The sequence below is a fragment of the Anser anser genome, assembly GCF_964211835.1.
Source record: "Anser anser genome assembly, chromosome: 3".
NCBI lineage: Eukaryota > Metazoa > Chordata > Aves > Anseriformes > Anatidae > Anser > Anser anser.
In genome coordinates this window covers 88,400,146-88,416,157 of record NC_139722.1, presented here as the reverse complement: position 1 = coordinate 88,416,157, position 16,012 = coordinate 88,400,146, and the positions used below count along the sequence as shown (strand labels likewise).

General features: G+C 37.6%; 1 protein-coding gene across 12 annotated transcripts in view; it reads right to left on the bottom strand.

Annotated features, from left to right (window-relative positions):
- LTBP1 (latent transforming growth factor beta binding protein 1) overlaps nucleotides 1-16,012 on the bottom strand; it is a 203,685-nt gene that overhangs the window by 128,279 nt on the left and 59,394 nt on the right. For 9 of the 12 annotated variants that reach the window (XM_083829061.1, XM_083829066.1, XM_083829065.1 and 6 more), the window contains exon 5: nucleotides 5,534-5,701. In XM_083829061.1, coding sequence (XP_083685187.1) covers nucleotides 5,534-5,701 — 168 coding nt within the window. Of the gene's footprint in view, nucleotides 1-5,533; nucleotides 6,130-16,012 lie in introns of those variants that run through there. The other 3 variants (XM_083829063.1, XM_083829064.1, XM_083829062.1) reach the window with 3 other exon arrangements.

Below are 16,012 nucleotides of genomic sequence, written 5' to 3'. Positions count from 1 at the left end.
ATCAATTACGACATCTAATGGAATGTAATCAAGTACAAAACCAAAGCATTCAAAAAAAAAAAAATCAATTCTCTATAGCTATGTTACTAAAAGAAATTAAAAAAACCTTGCATGACATTTGTTATCAATTATTTTAAATCCACTGTTTGAGAAGCTACATCTACATCTGCTAAGTCTCAGCTGAAGCCACTGGGATAGTGATTTGCTAGGGGACAAGCCTCATAGATCAGACATGGGTCATCAACCCAAGGTGACACCATTCACTGAATAGTAAATACCACTTCATAACAGAAAAGAAAGCATCTCTTCTAACATGTTGCCATTCTAGCACCTCTAAACCCAATCTAATAGGACAGTAAGATAACAAACGTGAAACTACAATAGGTAGAAAACTGAACAGTGAACACCTCGCAAGCTGCCAGAAGAGACTGTAAATTCTTTCAAATCAATGCAAATGCTTCTACAAGCCATTGGTCTTTCAATCTGCCTTTCCTGGCACACAAACCTTTACATGTCATCAATTTTTCCCTCCAATATTATTTACAATAAATGTTTTTTAATGCCAATCAATATTGATGAATCTTCCTCAAATGTCATAGCCTTACAGTACCTGTTAAATGTAGCAGGCTCGTATGTAACACACTGAGCAGAGAAACAACTTTATTACACAACGAATGGCAACAAGAAAAAGTACAGTTTGCATCCTGTTTTTTTTAGCAATGAAACCTGGTTACACCAACTGTGAGTTCAAAATCAATTCCCTTAAAAAAAAGTTAAATTCCAGTCATTCCATTCTTGGATCTCCTGTCATACACAAACTACAGCTGATAATTTGTTGGCGTACTTACAAATCATCACCTTTTTTAACCAACACTATGAGGTTTCCATCATTTTTTATAAGACCGAAAGTGCTTGAATAAGGAGTTGCACAGTAACTTCTAAAGTATCGATAGAAATTAATGATCATAAATTCAGAAATTCAATCAACTTTTCGTAAAACAATAACCACTTTACCTTTTTAAAGTTCTGAGTAATTATGCTCCCTAGAGCGTTTCCTAGATAGGAAATCCTCTTAGAATAATAATTACATAGTGACTTTCTTTACTAAACTACCTTCAAATAGCTTATTGTTTTAAAATATATTGGGCAAATTTTCTTTCATTACTTTCAACGGTAGACCAAATAAAATTTGAGTAAAATGTTTATGCTTCTTCTTGGAAGTTTCTGTCTATACATAATTGGAAACTTCTGGACAACCTCAACCATTCAAAAACATTTGTACAGATTGAACACAGTAGAACAGGAAAAATCTTTGATATACAATTCCAGTAGGGAAAGTGACAAAATTTGAGAGGCAATATCATTCTAGCATTATTGCAATAGAGCACAGGATATGCAGATCGCTGTGATCCATGTTGAGAGTTCTAAAATTTATGATTGAAGTGTCTCCAAAATACAAAGGACCAGACACATTTTCATCTTGACAATTGTAAAGGGACAAAAAGGGATCAGAAGAAGAGAGGAAGGGAATGTTAAAAGGAGAGAGAGAGACTTGAAGGGTGACCTACAGGGGTGGGGGGGAGAGCACTAATGCTATTGCCACCTCTGCCACAACGTTCTTATCTTTCTACATCTATGGTCTTGGGGGAAAAAAAATCTTGAACTCTTCTTGGTCTGCACCTGCAGAGTGCTGTTATTTCCCTCTTTGACACAAATACTGCCAAGTGCTCAGACATGAAATTTCTGCAGAAATATACGCACTTCCACTGAATAATATGTAATTCTTTTTTAACTTCCCATTCATAACAACTTAAATGAACTGCTTTAAATGAGAGACAGAGCTGCAAATGAACAGTGGATAAAAACCTAAGTATTAAATGACTGCTTCCCTTACTAAGTTCTGTCATTCCTATGCAATGAAAGAGGTAAGGATACTGTGGAAAAAAAATAGTACGTAAACCTATAATTAAATACATATGCACAATACGGCAAAAATTAAAGCGTATGAAGAACATTAGCTTGGGCATTTCCTAATTTCTTACTGCTTCATTTTACAGTTACAAATTAGTCACTGTCCTCCCACTCCCTACAGAGAGAAAATTCATTTCAAAAATAGGGTATTTTGGAATGTGGAATCATTCTGAGGAGAAACAGGACACGTCACTGAGTAACTTCAACAGTGAATGAGACAGGAAGCTCACGTGTTATTCTATATGCATCCTTTCCTATGCACATATACTGACCCTATTTTACAAGCCTCCGTAGATATATCGGAACTGAAATACCATACAACCTTCACATGCACCAATCCAATAGAGTAACGAGGATCATCTATTCAGCAGAAGTTTCCAGTCAGATTAAATGCTTTCACTCTCCAAGCCAATGAAATATGGGAGGTTGGTTAGTTTAACTGTGCAACATAGCCCATTCACAAAATGAAACTATAAAAGAAAAAACTGTTTCACTGAAGCATACTGGCAATCAAGGAGATCCTTCCTTTTTAAATACCAAGTTTTCATCACCTTCAATTGAAATGCTAGAGCTCTTTATGAAAACAGGCAAAATCTCAACTACCTGAAAAGCTACATTTTCCCCAATCTGTTTCTTCTTGTGGGTTTTTATTTTTAATGGTTTATCCATATCTAGTAAAATTTTCAGGAAACAGGATTAGTTCCTTGCCTGGCTTCACTGGTACCACGTTTCAGCTGAAATGACCAACTGAACAAGTCTTAAGAATCTGAAACAACCCATGGAAAAACTTCAGGAGCTTTAGTGCAGGCAATGCAGCTTGTTCTCTTCAAAAATAAAAGAAATGTTTTTGAAGTTCAGTAGAAAGTTTAAAAGCTAAACATGAATTTTTACTCTGTTCACTATTAGAAATAATGAATTTTAAGAACCAAGCAAAATGACGGCTAACTGCAATCTGTCATCAGAGAATCTGAATTAAATCTTTTGTGCTAGAGAGCTGCTCCTGGTAAGGAAATGCATTTTGACCTAACAACAATCTAACTATCTGAAGCTGTTACCTAATTTCCCATTCAAAGGAGATGTCTATTATTAGTAATAGGAGTTAGTTTTCCAAATAGGGCATGTGAACTTATCTTTTCTGAGTTTAGGAAGAATAAATACTTTAAAAGAACTACCGAAACCGTGCTGCTCACTGCTTTAAGCATGCATTTTCTGACACAACCTTCTGTTTTCATGGTTGCACTTTTAAAATGTCAAAAGCTCAGAAGAAGAATTTCCATTCATTTTGGATAAACAGTAAGTAAACAAGTTTAGAACTGGGTCTTGAAAGAAAAAGCACAAGCAAAGCATAACACAGATGTTAAAAATATAATAAAAATAAATGATCTCATAAGACCCAAATTACTTCTGCTTAAGGTATCACAAGATATCTTGATCAGGACAAGTCTGAGCTAATGAGATACTAGTTAAAAGAAAGGACAAGAAAGGACATAAAAATAATTTCAATAATTGACATTTTAAAGCCTGATTCAAAAGCTCCTGAAAATCTGTGACCAATGACAGAACTCGACCTAGAGGAGTGGGATCTCTCCTCTCCCAGTATTAAGAAGTTCAGTTCACTCAGCATTTTTAACTGGAGAGCTTTGGAGTCACAGTTCAGATCTCTTTCTTATTCCTTTTCTATTAAAATCAAGATACTCAGAGATATGGTAAATACTTCTAGTCTTTTAAAGGCTACGTGGAAGATAGATAGGTACAGACAGATTAAAAATGCCACTAGATGTGTAGTGACTTGTTTTGATACATTTTTAAACATAATGCTCCCTTAACTTTCCATCAAACACTATTACGAACTGCTTTTGTTGAATACTTCTAGCAGGCTATTGTACACAGTGAATCACAACCTGCATGGCCCGAGGCCAGGAAGGAAGGTGTGGAACGTGCCTTTACAGGTCAATTTCCACTCTCCAAGTTTGTATTTGAGGGAAGGTCGTGTTACAACACAGATTTACATAGCAGACAAATTACATGACCGCCCGTTCTCAACATTTCATAATTTCAGTAAAAAATTAGGTCATATGAAGTGTGGGGAAGGAAGAAAAGAAGGGGGAAATAACCCTATCTATTCTTTCACAGAAGTCTGAAAAATTAAACCAAAAACTTACTTAACTGGGGTTCTTGCCAAAACACCGGTTAAAAAAATAAAACAACTGTTTTAACAGTAAACACAAGTTTAAAATATTTAATTTACCATTCCTTTCTAAAAAAACTTTTCTTTTTTAATGCACCAAAACAACCATAAATAAAACGTGCTCTATTGCTCTTTTGAAAAGTTTTTTTTATTATTTTTACTCCAAAGCATTTATATATTACAAATATGGATGTTATCAAGGAATGTGTTATTCATTTCAGGAGCTTTCATCCCCAGTCTAGTCTAGTAGGAGTCTTAAGAAAGGGAACTGCTCTTTGTATCGTCTGTCTGGATGAAAAGAATAATAATTTGGAATAGCTTTTTTCCCCCTCAGAGCCTGAAATATAGTGCACTTTAAAAAGGGCAGTATTGGCCAGCATCAGCACTGCCTGACATTATGTTTATACTAGAAGGAGACTAAAATTACAATGTTCATATCTGGCATTCTTTGAGTACATATTGGCAAAATAATTAATTTTTATAGTTATTTTCTCTAAAGATATTTTACGATATTTTCATGATTACAATAAAATTATTTTCACAAGCAGTTAAGAATAAAGTAAGTATGCATCCATATATCTGAATTTCATTTAGCTTACCAGACTAATATTTGCACACAAATTCCTATGAACATCATAAATTGTACAGTTAAAATATGCTAATCCATTAACTCAGCTTTCAGGGTTTGTTTTAGTACAGTCGAACAGTTACAGGGTTTAGACTGGCATACTGTTGGTACTCTTTATTGAGCAAACAGACTAAACACTAACAGAAAAATTACTAGCTTCAATAATTGGACTTAATATTAGCACAATTTTTAAAAATGGCAAATATGAAATCTGACTTATTCTCAGCAGTAAAGAAGAAAATTATAACCTTTTTTATTTTTTCTAAAAAGAACTGCAATCTTAAGGAACTCTTGAACAATTTTTTGAAGACATTCACTGTGTTAGCTAAGTTTTCATGTACATTTGATACCTATTCAACAAATAAGAGGAGGAAACGCAGGACTTTTTGTGGAATCTGACATTTCCTCTATTTAGCAACACAACCTCTGAGGGACTGATTTTACCAAAAGCTTCAGCTTAGCAAATTGTAGCCCTGCAGCTGAAAACTCAAATGAAAAATAATTGTTTTTTTTTCCTTTTTTTTTTTCCTTTTTTTTTTTTCTTTTTTTCTGTAACACAAAAGGAACTTTTGGGATAATTTCAGAAGGATACCAGAAAGCTTGTCTAAGATACAATGGATCCTTCTCAGCACAGCCCTCCAAACAAAGAGCAGCAGATGCACAACTGGTATTAATAACAAAATATCTCCTCCCTCTGTTAGTCAAGAGAGGACAGCTAAGGACAAATACAGTTTCAGGGTACTTACCTACTCGGAAGTTAGTGGCTGTCAGAGTGTCAGCAGCATGGCCATTCTCACTGATGAGGGTGGTGGTATTTCCCTTCTCACAGTTGTTCTGACAGTTGCCCTTGGTGCAAGTCACTTTGCAGATGCTGGGTGTAAAGACCACCTTGATGCGACCAGTGTGATTTCCCACTGTCAGCGGAGGCAAAGAAAAAAAGAAAAATAAACAGAACACTTTGGTATCCATTGATTTCCTTCAAAAAGTTTTGAAAAAAAAAAGGCGGGGGGGGAGAAAAAGGCGACAGGTCTCCAGGAGGAGGGCAGTCTGCAGTGCTCTCTCTCATAGATCTCCAGTGGTGTCTCTGAAACAGGAGTAGGAAGCTTAGCAAACAGAGCTCCGGGATACGCTCCAAAACCACATTTAAAGTCAAGTCACTGGAGTGGGATTAGTAATCACAATGCTGCACTTTATTCACAGTCAGACAAAGAGCAATACCAAGGGCATGACAGCTTAAATAGCCAACCCTGACAGGCAGATGTAATGTAAAGAGCCTGGCTGTGCACCTAGGGGTGAATAAACTCTTGTGTCCTCCTGCATACTTTTCCTGTTTCTGCACTTATTAAGTCACTATTTGTAGCTCGACCCCTGGAAATGTTTTAGGCATGCGGCATGTCTGAAAACATCTGTCTCAAATCTCCTGGCACCCCAGCCCGAAGTGGTCAAACCTTGTGACGCAGCTGCCTGGACCCATTTTTTCACAGTTTTTTGGCACTGTTTTTCCACACGGATTTACATATTATAGACTGAGCTTTGCTGTCAGCCTTTGTTTAAGTAATAAGTAGCTCAGGCAGAGAAAGGGGTGAGGAAGTATCAATAGCTGAAAATACTAGTTCTGAGCTCAAAGTTGAAAAAAGCTATATATATATATATATTTTAATGTACTTCCTTACAGTCATTTAAAAAACTTCAATGTAAAGAAGACTGAGCAAGCACTAATTTTCAATTAAGCTCATTAGAAGAAATACTTCTGGTTATAGAATTTGATTTAAAACCAGATGTATTTAATCCTAACAGACATCTAACAGCTGAAGCCAAAAAAGATTAAAAGTACTAATCAGTAAAATTAGGGGGAAAGAACAGATGCTATTTGCAAGTATTTAAAAAGAAAACATTTTGCTCTCTGCACACTTACTAATAACTTTAGCAAGTCCTTGTAAATATATTACAGCATCTCTGTGAAAACTATCCATAAATACTTTCATAACAAACCTAAAAGTCCCAAGAAATGACGCACAGAAAGACAAGAATCTCCTTCCTCCTCCTGTCATAGAAATAAAAAAGTTGCTGGAGAGCCGCCGTCCAACCTAGCTACAGAATACCCTCCAGACATTTTTTTTTTAAATCTCAAGAAATGCAGATGAACTTCCCACTTCAAAAGAATATGAAGCCTCTTATTTCTAGCTCTTCATAAACAAATTAAAACAATTGTGCCAACTGTTTTGTCTACAGTAAAGGCATCACTCTGTTCGAACAGTAGCTGTATGACAGATGCTCCCACCTTATTCTCCCTAACAATACTCTGAAGCAGCACAACGCAGACGCACACAGAAATAAATACTTCAATTAAAGGCTAGTATTGTGATTTCAGTTCATTTAGAGACCCCAGAATCTTGGATGTCAAGCATTTCTTATAAGTCTTACTACACGTTTCCCAATGAACAGAGATCTAGTGCCTTGTGAATTGCTGAGGCTAGAATTTCTAAGCTTTCCCTTTGTCAAACAGAGCTTCACAAGCAATACTACCACGCTTGTACGTTATTTGCATCTTTATATATATATATATACACACATATATATGGTATCTATGTATCTAGATATATTGTTTTCCTAGAAAAGCCCAATCCATTTTCTCTTTTATACTTCAGATATTTTAGTAACATTTTTCCTTTAGGATGTGATGTAATTAAAAAAACATGGTTAGCTGAGTCAAAAAAGTCAGTCCTGCCTACACTGCAAAAACTACTGTATTGGGGGACCCACACAAGTTTTCCAGCCTAGCTAAAAAAATTGGCTTTGCCAGTGTAACTGGAATTATACCATGACTTAATTCTCCTTCATAATACTTCGTATTATGTTGTTGAGTCTAAAGCTATAGGAGAATTTAGGCATGATGCTAATAAAAAAAACTCTTTAAAAAAATAATTTTCATTACATAGTTCACATTTTATCAGAAAAAATCTGTACCCTAAGTTTTTGCTACAAGATATGCCTTAATGTGAGACTGAATGGAAATTATAAATTTGCCTCTCACCCATTTTTCGTGAACAGACAACTGCATGTAAGTTTGGGAGTATGAATATAGGAGCAGCAGTTGAACTGCTCCTTTGAAAACACTGGCCTGTATCTACAGAGGTAAAGAGTATCCATGAAACAGTATTTAAACGCAGGTTTTTAGGGAAGCTAGGGAAGCAAGTCTGAAAACCATGTGATGCAGGGCCTAGCCCCTACAAATACTTGAATCATCATCCAGTGATGCCCTTGCTAGAGAACCAGTTCAATTCTCATGGATATTCTTGCTATATCAGTTACAAAGAGCCAGGTATAAGACAACTTTTTATTCTTTTGACATTAGATCTGCTTTTTTTTTTTCAGATTTACAAAAAAAAAAAACAACAAAAAAAAACATTTTCTGTTCCTCGCCTAGCAGGTCACTGCTTTTAACTTCCTCAATTCTTCTGAAGGCATTTAGGCAAGAATCTGAGCTGAAAGTTGATCAGTGTGTGAGAAGGACTTAGGTGATCCAAGGCACAGATGCTGTCTTCATTGTTCTCTGTAGCTATACCTCAGGAGACAGGACTATCCTCACCTAACCCAAGGCTCAGAGACCTTCACAGTGAGCATAACACATGCAGATTTCAGTCAAAAAGAGACTGCGGACCCTTCTCCTGAAAGGAAGCACTTGGCAGAAATTCTGCAAGGTTAGCATCTTGGATCCCTGAATCATCTCCTTGACTTCTGTGGTTTTTTTTAATTTATTTTTGTTTTGTTTGTTTGTATTTGTTTTGTGTGTATACGTGCATGCATGTGTGTGTTTTATCTTCTATAAAGAGGAAAAGATTTAATCTAAATGGGAAACTATATCCTTCCATACTTCTTGGATGGTTTGGCAGCATGAACGTTGAAAGCCCATGGAAAATGCCCTTTACCGCCATAGCCTCAACCTCTTTTGCGCTTGAGCTAGTTTATATAAAGGACACCGCAATTTTAAGGTTGCATACAGGTTATTTTCATCTTTAAACTCCAGAAGCTTTACTGATGATGCCACTGTGACATAGACGTGAACAGATCTGCAACATAGATTATCTCAAATTCAGTTCTGGAGAAAAACTATGGTGCTACAGCACCACAACATACCTGAAATCATTAATTTTATATAGAGAGACAGAAATGTATCATAAAATCTTCAAAACCAATTTTAAACATGTGGAAATGAAACACCTCACCGTGCTCTTAAGTATAACACCAGATTTTGACAAAATACAAATGTGAGAGCAGATAAATAAATGAGCTTAATGAAAGAAAACACAAGCAGAAGATATAAACACCAAGCCAACAGAAAAGCGACTGGAAAAAAAAAGGCATAACTGGAGATAAATTCAGATTGTTGGCTTACTAATGATGGGGCAATCAGGATTACTTGTAGTAGCTAATCTTCATCCCTGAAGCAGGCAGCAAACTTGTAATGGGGGGGATCAGCCAACTGCACCATCACCCTGCCTCCTGGTCTAGGTTCACTCACGCCTAAGGACCCTTAGATACATCTGTCCAAGGAGATCAGTGGAAGAATGTACCCATAATTTCCAAAACCTGTGAAATTCTCTGGGCTAGACTCAAAAAGAAAGATGCCTGGATAAAATGATGGGAGTTTAGCTGAAAATTGGCACCACCTTTATATGATTTTCTTTCCATCTCTGTAAGTATGATATAATATTACAAGCATGGCAAGCTCCTGCTGAGATAAATTTATGATCTAACAACAACAACAACTGCAGGAGAAGTGGAAAATATAAGCAAGAGGATTTCTTCATAGAATCCCTTCCATCCCCGCTGCCCATCACAACAAACTCTTTTTTCTGCATCAGCATGAAAGGTGAATGGGTTAAGAGAGGCAGCTGGAAGGTTTTAGGTCCAGGTGGTCACAGTGGCTCATGCAACCACTCCTGGGTAGAGTTATACAAGGGGAAGGTTTCCTTATGAATCTCCTGGGTGCCTTTGTTTGCAAGGCTGCTCAGTCTTCGCTTCTTTCTAGAAGAATTTCTATAAACACATTTTTTTTTCTCGGTTTTATGGCTGCCCTCACAGCTCCAGCATTCTGCAGAGATTGAACTAGACAGTATTCAATAGCTGTAGTGGATCTCAGAAGATTTGTGGCATGTCCCTGTTTTGAGGGAAGACAATGGGCTAGCAGCACGAGTGAAAGCAGAACTGTTATTCTGTTAAAAAGATGACTACACTGTACTGTCTCACAGGTCAAGTGGGGCAAAAAGAAGAAACTATTTTAATGCGTTGAAAAAAATACGTTATTGTGGGTATAATGTTCTCCTGCTTCATAGTGACCTAATCAAAGGGATGCATTTATTCACAATAAAGCAGTAGTTTATACTGCAGAGTCTGCTGGTGGAGCTTACACATAACTCTCCTAGAATCCTTGCAAAAAATTTTCTTCCAACTACTTTTAGTATTATGGAGGGGTTTGGTGTTTATTTGTTTTAAGATACCTTCAGTTATGACAAATATCCCCATGAAAAATCTCCTGAGGAAACAATTAAGTAAACTGGAGGCTTTTCGTTAATACCTCCAAAAATGACACAAACTCAGTGTGTCAACCTACTTCTGCACTGAAGCCAGTATGTTTTTATGTGTACCTACACAGCATCTCATAAAGCCTGAAGATTCTATTTAAAAATAGATAAATTTGCACTCGCCTATTCCCAAAGACAACAATTTATGACGGGTTTAATCTAAGACAGTTTTGTATGTTTTCAAACAATAGCCATGATGCATGAGAACTTTGGAATGCAAATCTATCTTCTTATATCAAAGCCAGTAAGTTTTCACATGGCAAATCGATTCAGTGTTTTAAATTCTCTGATGACCAACTCCCTTACCCTCCCCTCTCTTGTTTTCTTAATTAAATGCTGACAGGATAAAAGGAAAGAAACGAGAGGAAATTACTTATTTCCTAAAACACGTGTCTCCCAGTTATTTTACCACTACACCTGGTTTAGTCCTTACTACTAGATATGCTTGTTCAGCCAAAAGGAAAGCTGACATAGTATAAAAATCAACCATGTAAGTAAAATAGATAAGCTTTCAGAACTATTGTTGAATGACCTTTTTATATTTATTTACTTGCAGTATGTGAGGATGTTCTTTTTTTACCATCACTTAATCATCAGTTTAAAACAAAATAAGTTTTGCAAATATCAGAACAAGTTGAAACATAGCTACCATACCCCTTGGGTATTCCAAAATCTGGAAGATACCTATACTTAAAGCTCTTACTGTAACTAAGGAATAATAAAAAAAAAAAAAAAGAATAAAAAAAAAAAGAACAAAAGAAAAAAAAGAGATAAAGACACTAGATCCACATACAGACTAGAGGCAAATCTTCCCTAAATTTCTGATTGCACCTTGAGAGGAATACAGCCCTTACCAGGCACAGAAAGGACCAAAAGAGACTGACAGATCCTGTAACCTTTCCTACCTCTTCTCCCTTCTTTTCACAGGCTAAAAAAACAGCACTACACAAAAACTTTGTCCAGCCTTTTCTTAAAACCTTTCTATTACACAGATTTCACAGTCTCCCTAAGGAACGCATTCCTGTACTTTATTCTCTCTTCTTATTATAAAGAATATTCCTAATACCTAACCCACATTTCCCCTGTTGCAATTCAAATGTATTATGCCCTGTCTTATCTATGGTGAACTCCGAGAAAATCTTATTCCTCTGTAAATCGATCTCTACCATACTTGAAGACTGCTACTGTGAGTCCCCCTCAGTCTCATTTTCTCCAAACCAAAACCATCTCACGTTTTTCAGTCTAACAAGCCATATTTTGCAGTTTGCCATTGTTTCTTGCTTTGCTTTTAATTTCCCTCAGTTGGTTCTTGTCTACCTTCAAATCAACTGTCCAAAACTAGACACGATTGCAGCTGAGCTCTGATCGATGCTGGAGAGTGAAGCAGGATTACTTAATACATCTTTACTGAAATGCTCATGTTGGTATAACTTATTTCTCTCCCCCAACAGTGCAATATTGATCCTTCATACTCAGCCCCAGCCTGCATGACAGTCAAAGGGGCACAGACATCCTGAATCCTCTTCTGACAGGTTGGAAAAGGATGTCATCCCCGTGATGTTAATGTGGACCATTCCCCTACGTGACATTAGCAAGGCTGAACTCAGCTTATCTAAAAACCAGGCAGAATATGAGCTTCATTCTATTTAACAGCCATGAGCACAAGCCAAAGTCTGGAAAACTCATGGATTCAAAAACGCAAGGCACAGCTGCTGGGTAACTTCATTTTCGATTTCTATTTACAACGTCTGCCTTTACGTATGGCAGTGCATCTGTGCTCATCAGAAATGTTGTTGCATTACGTTACACACTTCATACCTGATTCTCTTTTCCCAAGCATTGGCAGTAATCAGATACGGCAATGAAACTAAAAATAAGATGACCCAGCTTTATTTCATCCAAGATCCGACGCTGTCTAGGAAAGCTAACAGTACTTCTCCCGATTCTGCATGAGGTGAGGTGTACTTGCACACACCTGCACTCAGCCACACATTTTGAGCAAGAAACGAATATTTCAAGCTGTTTTTTTTGATAGCTACACATTGATATATATATGCTACATATTACTGATGTAATTAATTTCAGCATTCCTTCTACTTTGTTATTTATGTAACTTTTTTTTTTTTGTATTTGTATGATCTTACAAGTATTTAATTGGTCATTACAGATGACCTTGTGATATTTTGTCACTTTTCAAGTATTCAGTTCTATTGCCTTTATGAAAACCAATAGGCCTATTCAAAAAGCAAAACACTATCTGGCTATCTATTGTGGTGGTAACTGAACAGTGGCCTCCACAGCTCCTTTTTTCAACCCCCGCCCTTATTGTCATCTTGTCACCACTGCTGTTACACACTTCTATATATAGATATTGTGTCCATATAGATATGGAGTACTGTGTCCAGTTCTGAGCTCCTCAGTACAAGAGGGACACAGAACTACTGGAACGAGTCCAGAGGAAGGCTACAAAGACAATTAGAGGACTGGAGCACCTGCTGTACAAGGGCAAGCTGAAAGAACTGGGTCTGTTTAGCCCAGAAAGGAGAAGGCTGAGGGGAGACCTCAACCTATATAAATATCTGAGGGGATATTTCAAGAGGATGGAGATGGTCTTGTTTCAGCTGTGCTCAGCAACAGACTGAGAAGCAACGGGCACAAACTGAAGCACAGAAGGTTCTGGCTCAACCCGAGGGGGCACTTGCCTACTGTGAGGGTGACAGAGCACTGGGACAGGCTGCCCAGAGAGGTTGTGGAATCTCCTTCTCTGGAGATACTCAAAACTCTGGAGATACTCAAGACCTGCTTGGCTGCCATCCTGCGCAACGTGCTCTAGGTGATCCTGCTTGGCATGGGGGTTGGACTGGGTGATCTTCAGAGGTCCCTTCCAACCCCACCCATTCTGCGATTCTATGATTTCAGTCCCCAGCAATAATCTTTGGTTGATTCTAGCAGAGGCAAGTAAACCATTCTTCAGTTCTCTTAACCTCAGTTTAAAATAGACGTAAAGGTACACAATGCATTGCTTAAAATGATTTGCTACAGCAAAACATGCCTCATTCAAGCAGACTTCATCAACTTCAGCATTCTGATAAACTCTGACGTCTGCAACACAGGCACATTGTGTTTTCTTTACCATAGATGACTGTCATTTAGACATCAAAGGAGCACATGCAGGCACAAGTGCTGAGATAGTTTTGAAGAACATTCATAGCTGTATTTACATGTTCCCATCCAGGAGCCCTTTGTTGTCAAATCTTCTCACTGACATTGCCTTTTCAGAGCAGTCAGAGGAATTCACAGCAATTAGAATAATTTTTCTTCTGTCCGGGGCATAACAAATGATTCATGCATGGATTGGAAATCTGATTTCTGTCAGCAGGCATAATGAATCACCTTTTTTCTTCCTTGTCTCTTTTCCCCCTGCGATGATTCTCTACATGCAATCCTCAGGCAGGAAACAACCTAACTTGGCTTACATCCATTTTCCATGTTTAAAATGATGTTAAACAAAGCAAAACAACCACCTCTGATCAATAGTTTATAGTGAAAAATATATCTATCATTTCCCTTTACATAGCTTAAGATGTTCCAGAAAAACATACCAATGCAAGTAAACTAACAGACTGCAATGCGGTTTGAGATGTCTGACAGGATGGCCTCAATTCCGTTTGATTAAATTTATTGGTTTACGTTTATTTGTTTTAAAGGTATTACACAGATTAGATTCACAAAGGAATGTAATGCTAAAAAGCTTGAATTTTAGCCTTGAGTCATGCCTCTGATCAGTCCTAGGCCTTTTGTACAAGAGATAAGTTAATCTCATAGAGGTAAGCAACCTAACCAGCACACTGAACAGGAACGTGCCCAACCCATTAAACAGGATATGCTAAGGACAAAAGACTGTATTTAGCTGAAACCCTTTTAGGGCTTAGACACTTATTTGAGGAACTGGACATTACAGCTGTGGTTCCAAACCCCACCATGACTACACCAAAACGTTCCTTAAGAACCTCAATACAGTGGAATAGTTTTAACAAGGCTTAGATGACTGCCCTGCTAAGGACAGGCAGGCAGATGAATGCTTCCAGCTGCAGGCCTAGGTGGAAATTAAGGCCTTCTGAGTGCTGGTCTCTGTCTTCTTCAGCGTGAAGCATTTCTGAAACAGAACTTCAAGTTCCTCAAGAGCTTCAGGCTTCGAAGTTCACAACTGTGCTTCACGTTTGGGACCGGAGACATCAACAGTAAGTAACCCAGCATGAGATGGAGGCATGGAAGTCTTGTTTAACTCCCATTCGAGATATCCACATGTTTAGGTATCTGGGCCCAATGGGTATTCACTTGAGGGATATGGGAACAAAAGCCCCCTAACTACATTAAGGAGCAGATAATCATCTTAGTGTCTAGGACAGAAAGCCATTCTGCACAGCTTTCATCTCAGCTGTAATGAAGCAGCAACCACCTTATTGTCCACCTCAATCTTCCCCGATGGAGTCTACTGCAGGGAATACTGCAGGAGCTGCACACTCAGACAGTGAATTCAGCATCTTCCCACGCAAACTTAGAGCTATACATTACAGTTCAGGTGGGCACAGATAAGCACACATTACCATCATTGGCACTTTAGAATTTCAGAAATAAAACAACTGACTACCTTATCAAGAGGACTCTTTAAAGAAGTCTCAACCACCCAATCTCCTTCAGAAGAAATTATGCATTTCACCTAAGGATATTATCTAAGCTCTTTCTACAATCAAGACAGCAGACTTTACCCTGTCCTATAATAAAATTACAAGTCTTCAGTTGAAAAACATTAAATAAATTCTTGAGAGAGACACGTAATTTTCCCTTCCCAGGGTACGCGACTCATTTACATAAGAAACCAAATGTTAGGTGTAACACTCTGAAAGTGTTTACCATTTCCAGGAAGAATAGAAAATAAAAATTAAATGAATATTGCCTCACTAAGTATATTCATTTAACATCCAATTTCCTGAAGGGAAGCAACAGAAAAGCACTAAGGAAGTCAACAAACTGTAAACAGTGATAAAGGACATAACGTCATGGAATTAAGTTATAAATGAACACAACCCTCTCTGCATGCTGAATCAACATTAAAAGTCATCTCTCAGCACTGCATGAAGCCAAGATCTTTCTTCTTTAAATTTTCAGAAGAGGCAAAAAGATGTTCACAGAAATAAGGATGTCGCTGATTCAGAAATCTCACTGGATACGAAAGGGCCTTCTTACAGTACTTTCTTGTCTAGGTTTGTTCATTCTTTCTGGCGTGGGCGACAGCACTGACATCAGACAAGAGCACTTTCACATCTCCTATGAGTAAAACCAGACTTAGCTACTTGCGACAGTCAGAACTAATTCTTCGTATCCAAGTGGTATCACAACAACTCTGGTGTTAGCCTGGCTAAGGGACTTTTAATGTTTAATTGTGTGGGTTCAACCTGTCTATATTACCCAGCTAAGTTACAATTTTGAAACACGTCATAGAGGTTTTCCCCTACAGAATTTTCTGGAAAGTCTCTTCTGTCTTTCTTTTTGAGAAATCTTTGGATTTGGAGCCAATTCTCTTTCATCACAGCAGTTGAGAAGCATTTGTCTCAGTCTGTGTTTTTCCCCAGCTATAAC